The sequence below is a fragment of the Leptopilina boulardi genome, unplaced genomic scaffold (genome assembly GCF_019393585.1).
Source record: "Leptopilina boulardi isolate dan_hultmark-lab unplaced genomic scaffold, ZJU_Lbou_2.1 LbouV2_341, whole genome shotgun sequence".
Lineage (NCBI taxonomy): Eukaryota > Metazoa > Arthropoda > Insecta > Hymenoptera > Figitidae > Leptopilina > Leptopilina boulardi.
The window spans coordinates 1,047,832-1,056,168 of record NW_026137909.1 but is presented as its reverse complement, the minus strand read 5'-3'; the positions used below and the strand labels follow the sequence as shown (position 1 = coordinate 1,056,168).

Below are 8,337 nucleotides of genomic sequence, written 5' to 3'. Positions count from 1 at the left end.
TTTAAAAAAATGATCCGCCATTTTGAATCCGCCATTTTGAATTTTTTAATTCTGACTATGGATTTATCTTTGGCGAGCTCTAGAACATAAATATAATATGTTTTGAGCAATTTTAAACTAAAATCTTAAAAGTATTGAAGGATTAAAAAAAACCATCGTGTAATTTTTTTACATATGCCATTGGGGTGGCCGCCATTTTGAAAATAAAAAAAAGGCCACTCGGCTTTCGATTCTATATAAAAAATGCTAAAATTTGACTACTATAACATTGCGATTGGTTCAAACTGCGAGTGGACGCTGCCATTTGCCTTTTCGTATGGAATGACCCACATACATACATACATACATACATACATACATACAATACATACAATACATACAATACATACAATACATACAATACATACAATACATACAATACATACAATACATACAATACATACAATACATACATACATACATACAATACAATATTAAAAAGCATTCACTGCACTATTTTAAATGTTTTACAAATTTATGTAAAACATCAAATTCTTCATAAAATAAGTTTATTTTTATTACTATTTGCACTAAAATGATTATAAACTACACTATTTAACAATCCTAACTTTGGTAGACGCGTAACTATAATTTTCGTTTGCTGGCTCCTTAAGTTTAAGATAGTATTACACTTTTCAAGCAGTAAAAAACGGGTTTAGAAAAAAAAAATTTTCTCGCTTCTTAATTTATTTAAAGGAACAAATTTTTTTTTTATAACATTATATGGCATTAAAACTTTTATAATAAATAAAATAAAATTTTTTTATTATCTCTCTTTGGTCACTAGAGGGCCTTAATCGAGTTTTTCTCGAAACGTTGCTTTTGAAACTGGCGGACAGCATAACTCGAGTTCTAATGAACCAATTTTTTTGAAAAAAATATCATTTTTTTCGTAATTAAATTCTTTAAGCATCCCCCCTAAATCCAATTATCTATTTCTTTTTGGATTTTAGCTACAATCCAAAAACTAACCAAAAAAGACCTAATTTTTGACTTTTTTTTTTTAAATCGCTGCCATTTCGTTAATTTTCAATATTTTTTATCGGGGTTAGGGAGGATGCTTAATGACATGTCTCAGCTTCAAAACAGTTTTTTGTGTTTTCAGATCCGATGTCCCTGAGAGGCTGTAGCCTGTCCGCCGATTGCCCAAATTTTTTTTTTGCCTTGACTTTAAGGCCCTCTAGTGACCAAAGAGAGATAATAAAAAAATTTTATTTTATTTATTATAAAAGTTTTAATGCCATATAATGTTATAAAAAAAAATTTGTTCCTTTAAATAAATTAAGAAGCGAGAAAAATTTTTTTCTAAACCCGTTTTTTACTGCTTGAAAAGTGTAATACTACCTTAAGTTAAATTTTCTATTAATGCAAAGTTAAGTTTTAATACATAAGTGGAATGAATTTATCACATTCCTGAATTTTCATATTTAACTTTAGTTAAACATTGAATGAACAATCAGTGTCATAAATATGAGTCAAAATTATATTTATAATATATAATTCACTTTTTGTTCAGATTAGTGAGGGCTAGGAACACAATTGAAGATGGATTTGGCCTATTTACCAATAAGTGGACCATTTTCAAAAATAGAATGGACTTTAAATTGGGACATTCCATTAAAAAAATAGGAAAAGAACTAGGCGCAATTGCGCCTACATCTAGGGTTTCGTGGCGCTTTAAATTTTAATTAAAAAAAAAATAAATCAAAAATAAATTAAGACATGTCAACTCTTGGACATGTCAACTATAGAGACATATCAACTATAGGGACATGTCAACTACTGGGACATGTCAACTATAGGGACATGTCAACTATATGGACATGTCAATTACTGAGACAGGTCAACTACTGGGACATGTCAATTATAGGGCCATGTTAACTAATGGGACATGTAATGTCCATTCATGTAATGTCCATTCAGTAAATGGAGATTTGGGATCTGTGGGGCCCCAAAATTTGAATTTGGGAGCTATGGTGCCTCAAAATTTGAATTTGGGATCTGTGGTGCCCCAAAATTCGAATTTGGAAGCTATGGTGCCCCAAAATTTGAATTTGGGATCTGTGGTGCCCCAAAATTTGAATTTGGGATCTGTGGTGTCCCAAAAGTTTAATTTGGGATCTGTTTGGCCCCAAAATTTGAATTTGGGATCTGTGCCCTAAAATTTGATTTTGGGAGCTGTGGTGCCCCAAAATATACTACGGACAGACGGACGCCAAAGTGAAACTATAAGGCTTTCGGCCATGGGCCACGAAACCCTAAAAATGAATCACTTAAGTTCAGATGAAATTTTTATGTTAATCTCGTTAGATTTATATAACCTAACTTTTTTTGTGATTTATTTAAAATAGAACAAGAAGTAACATTAAAAGATCAAAAATTCAAAATGACGCTGAATATGACAAGTGGTATGATACCGATGATGAACATGAACCCGAACGAGAATCTGAACCAGAACTCGAAACTGATGTAAATTCAATTCCAACTGTCGACGATTCAATGCAAGGTATTAATTTTTTTCACAATTTTATTAGAAACCTTACTAAAATAAGTTTATTCCCTTACAGTAACCTGTAAAAACTTTTCAATTTAAAAAAATTATTATCTCCTAAAGTAGTGTGGATATTCATCGCGAAATTTTTTCTATTTGTTTATTTACTGACGAATTACATATTCCCAAAATACAATATTTTTTCATTTGTCTACAAAAAATTTATTAACGATTAAAAACTGTGGAAATCATCAAAGTCACAATTTTGTACTCGTAATTATCAAGTGAAAAAAAAGTGTACACAAATTCAGATAATTTATCCAAAACACTTTTTATGCAGTAACTTTTCATTTATTTAATGTTTCAATTGTTTCTTAATGAATTGATGAAAATAGGAAAATTAGGTTATTTAAAAACGAACTTTAAAAAAATATTTTATCCATTATTTTAAATTTTCTACGACTTTAATCATTAAAAAGGTAGTACATAATTTATTAATATTTATGTTTAACAAAATTTTAGCGAACAACAACAGAGCGATAGATTGTCGAACGCTGGATTATTTGGCGGAAATTAAACGAGCTTGGGAAAGAATACCAAATAAAAACAGAAGAAAATGTTTCTTAATACTTGATGATATAATCGACTCTGAAATTAAAGATTAAGAAAAATGCTTAATTTATACGTTATACAGATTTTCTTAATAAATATAATCATTTAGGAAAATATCAAGTCATATTTCATTATTTTACCACTTTTCCCAAACATCCTGTAAAAAAGTCAAATATTTTTAATTTTTAATGTGTTTTTTTGTAATTTTACCTACTAAAAGTTAGGTTAACTACAATGTTTTCAAACAATTTCTCATTATTTTAACTTAAAAAAAATTATTTACAACATTAAAATTGCTACTTTATGGATATTTTCAAAAAGCTATGATATTGAAGAACATTCTTCCAAACTGTAAATAAAATGTCTCGTCGATTTTTAAAAAATAAAAAAAAAATGTTGTCCTCTGCTTTTGAGTCATTCCTCTGACTTCTTAAATATTATCAAATATTTTCGCTGCGGAGAAAATAATTTATTAATTCTTGCGATAAATATTTGTATTAATATATATATATATATATATATATATATATATGGGATGTTCCACGTCAAGTGGACCAAAGCTCTGCCCATAATTATACGCAATATAAATAAACTTATAATATATGAAAATGTTCGTACACATGTAAAGTTTCAAACAAATGAGTGGCAAATTAAAAAATTTATAATAATGCTTTTGTTATAACAATTATAAACCATCATAAATGGAAATGCGTAAGTAAAAAAATTTCTCATTCAGAGACAAAAATTTGAAATTCTAAAGTCATTGTTGTTTTTAATGTTTTCGGGGTAGCTGATTACGAATCTGATGTCATAATTAACAAATTCAAAATGGCGGATCTAATATGGCGGTCGAATTTGAAAAAAATCGTCCAATTCGTTTGAAACTTGTTACTCGGGGGTTCTCGTTGTCGCTGATTACGAATCTGATGTCAGACTTGAAAAATATAAAATGGCGGATCCAATATGGCGGCTGAATTAAAAACAAATCGTCCAATTCGTTTGAAACTTCTTACTCGGGGGTTTTCAGGGTTGCTGATTACGAATCTGATGTCAGAAATAAGAAATTTTAAATGGCGGATTAAAAAAGACTATTAGAAATGTTTTAAACTTGTTACTCTGAGCTTTTTAAGTTGCCGATCACGAATTTGTCACGAGAGATTAAAGAAAAAATATTAATAAAAAAATCATTTGTTTTTTCGAAAATCAATATTTTTTGACGTAACTAATGTTCAATTAGTGAAAACTTACGCATTTTTTGACAGTAAGAACTAAAAGTAAATCACTTTCGATATCTCTGTCTAAGTTTTTAAGTACTCGTACAATCTCTGCGGTAACATCACGTAAAAATTTTAACTCAATAATCGAATCGTTTTGAACTGGTGAAATCGCGAGCAGTTTATTGATAAGTTAATTAATTATCACGCGTTTATTCTCATATCTTTTGTTGAACATTTCCCAAGCACTAAGGAAGTTTGCTTTCGCAATACTTAAGTGTTTCACAAGTCGTGCAGCTTTATTAGTTAAACTGGATTTAGGATAATGTAATTTCTGAGCATCTTGCAAATTAGCATTAGAAACTATTAACGACTGAAAAATATCGCGGAAATTAATCCACTCGACATAATCACAGGAAAAATGAGAAATTTCAATTTTTGGTAAATTAACTAATTTGCTAGTCTAAATCATACTAACAGAAGAACTTGAGTGACCACTTGTACTTGGATCTCGACCCTTAATTTCAGCAATTAGAACATTAAATCTATCCAAGATATCAAAATAGAGGTTTTCTACTTAAATAAAACAATCTTTAGTAAAATATTTAATCAATGACTTATATGAAGTTTTTGCAGCAACATTAATACCCTTGTCCAATGTTTCGTATCTCTGCCAAAGTCCTTCAAGGTATTGGCGGAGATCTTGTATCATATCCATCACTTTTCGTTTCTTGGAACTTTCACGAAGTCTTGTTAAGCTTTGCATCACTGTTTCTTGATCAATTGTGACGCTCCATACGAGAAGGGACCTATCCCCGAAATAACATCAGGCTCAGTTTTCCGTGCACCGTACATGAAAACTAAGCCTAATATTATTTCGGAGAAAGGTACCTTCTCTCGTGGAGCGTCACATATTAATAAATCTTCCATTTTGTCAAACTTAAATTATCCGGCTCGAAGGACCAATTTTGTTTGATCTTAATCTTTTATTTTAAACACAAAATTACACGATGTTGATTAAAATGTAACCAAATGAATACTGAGTCTCGTTCTTCTTTGTTTGTTAGGTGCCTCAACTCGCCCCTCTCCGGGATAGATGAGGTTCCTTGCATACCTGAAACAATAATTGAATCTCCAAAGAGAGTATAGACCATACTTTTAGGTCAAATTTCCACTTTCATGAGGAATGAAAAAATGTGATTATTAGGCAAACCATTATGCCTCCTTATGCCTGAGGCCCATTTGAATCGTCATACGAACCTGTCAAGAATTTTGTACAATTTTTGAATTTAGTCCTGTTGTGTTTTAGGACACAGTCTTGACAGAATAATATTAGAAGAAAATGAAGGTGAGATTATTTGGGTTATTTATTTTACATTTATAACATCTGGATTGAATAATAAATCATTATTCTCAAGGAATAAAAAGGAGCCCCTGAAATACCCTTACAACACGTCTCTAGATGATCACATGAAAATTATGTTTGTTTTGTCTATTTTCTAATTTAAATCGCCATTTTGAAAAATTATGTTACAAATTAAAAATTACTATAATAATCTTAGAATTCTTTTATTCCTTCATTCTGTCCAGGCTCGATCAGCTGTGAAGGATAGTTTTACAGTAGAATGTCGATTATCCGAGCTTCGATTATCCGAGATTCCGTATTATCCGAGGCATTGAACACGAAGTGCATGCTCGGAAAATACGGAAAAACTCGGATAAAACAGATGGAACCGATATGCATTAACAATAATTATACCCAAAAGTTAATCTACATTCATTAGATTTCAACTTTTATATACATTTACGATTAATTTTCTTTGTAGCACATTAAATACATAAAAAAAATGATTAAAATTTTTTAATTTTAGGTTTTTATTCCGTGTTATCCGAGTTTTCACTTATCCGAACTGCTTCTTCCCCCCCACATTACCTCGGATAATCGAGATTCTACTGTATATGACTCTTTTTAAATAGAAAGAAAAAAGGCGTTACAGTTCGACAGTCAGATTTTGCTATTGGTGTAAGGAGAAGCCAAGGTACGTTTCATGTTGTTTCGGGCGATCATTGATTGCGTCCTTATGCGGAAGTTGTATACCCCTACTCTACCGGCCGGGACATAAATTCGGAGCTCGAGGGACGCATGCACCGAGGGCGCCTGAGCGGCGTTTTAGGGCCTAATGACATTTTATATTTATGGCCCTGTGACGTCCCGGTATGTCAAAACCTCACACTTTTCTTTTTGAAATTTGTCTTAGGATGAGGGATGCAGAATGTCCTAATTTAAGATGTAATTATATTTTAATTATGTATTGTTGTGTATGTAAGAATGTTTTCCCCGTGTAAAAGAATGTTGTATGAATGAATATTATATTTTATTATTTCTGCTTATTTTATATTAATATCATTTTTACTCAATTTATTCTTTTATACAATTTTTACACATCTTTAGAATTTCAACATTTTAATTTATTATTCAAACATAAAGAATAAATGTTCGACAATCTGGTTCCTGGGTTTTTCCGTTGACATTTTCAGGAAACACGCAAAATCCTTTTTTAATAAAAAAATACCATAAAGCTGTTTCAATAGAGAAAACGCCTGAACTAGAAAGAGTATTGATACACATAAGGATCTTAATCCCTAAATTTTAAGATCTCAATAAATAAAACATCTAAAATGAACAAGTGCAATAAAGGATCTTGCATTCTCAGAAATGACAATTCCTTAAAAGTGTGCGAGTTAAGCCTTGCAATAAAATTACAATTAGACAAAAGAGCAAGGGGCCCAACTCCGCACATAGCGTAAACATTTGTTGGTCAAATGTTTTATTACACCTCCACCTCAGCGTGTACCTGGTCCACGTGGACCGTAAGGGTATTAATAATAATACTCAATACTCAATACTTAATACTCAATTTTTATTTTTAGGGCGTGATTTTTATATTGTTTTCAGCAAATCAGAAACCTTAATTTTCTCCTTTTTCTAAAATTTTCCCTCCACCTTTAACTTTTTGCAAGTTTTCTTGAGAGTGGGAATGAACGACGCGCCTACCCGGAGCGTCGTCCAACTTCTTTTAATCAGTCTCTTTTTGGTCCCTGTTCGCGAAATTCGGAATTGGTTCCCTTCCTGAACCAATAATTCCTTGAGGTTCGACCTTAGGATTTTTAACGAGATTTGGACTGAAAACGCGCACTCTTATCATTGTATAATTCCTATTTGTTAAAGGTTCCAACTTAAGATTTGTAGCATGTCTAAATCTCAGTGATTTCCTATAACCGTATACATCCTCGGAATTAATATTTGGTTCAGGATTGGATCTAATCTCTGTTTCGTGAATATACCGTTTTACTTTAACTTTTATATTCATTGAAATTTTATCTTGTCAACTTGTATTCTTTTTAAACTTATTAATTTTATAATTTTACCCTTCTGGTTTATAGATTTTGTAGTTATCAATAAAATTTTTAATTGTTCTTATATGTGAATTTGATGTATTAATGTGTTTCGTCGAGAAATCTCATTGTGTGCGTAAGTTTGGTAAATAAACAAACAATTTTAATTCAACCTAACCTATTTTCTCTTTCCTTTTATTTTATTATTTATTCCTCTAATAACAATAATAAGGTGAGTTTCAACTCTTTGTAAGTAACAAGATCCCACAAATTTTATTTTTTAGCCGCTCGAAGAATAGAATACAATATATAATAAAGGATATAAATTTAATTGTCTAAATTTTGAAGTTAAGTTCTTGATTTTTCTTTATTTTTTTTATTCTTTACAATAAATAATTTATATGTTGCGAAATCAATTAGAAATTTTGGTGAGGAACTTTTAGTTTTTCTTTTAACCTTTATTTCCATGCCGTGACGTAACAGCCCTTAATTAGTTTTTCACGAAAATTATAAAATTTTTAAATATTGACATTTTTCATTCGAACAACGTATGCTCGTAATCCTGAAATTTCAAAGAATAAGAAT

The 8,337-nt window shown here is 30.5% G+C and overlaps 1 protein-coding gene across 1 annotated transcript; it reads right to left on the bottom strand.

Annotated features, from left to right (window-relative positions):
• Positions 1–4,549: 4,549 nt before the first annotated feature.
• Positions 4,550–5,286, bottom strand: LOC127285700 (uncharacterized). The gene is made up of 4 exons (XM_051311837.1): positions 5,210–5,286; positions 5,005–5,165; positions 4,835–4,929; positions 4,550–4,729 (listed from the first exon to the last, which is right to left on the bottom strand). Exons 1-4 carry the CDS (start codon positions 5,284–5,286, stop codon positions 4,550–4,552), a joined length of 513 nt encoding a protein of 170 aa, XP_051167794.1.
• Positions 5,287–8,337: the final 3,051 nt, after the last annotated feature.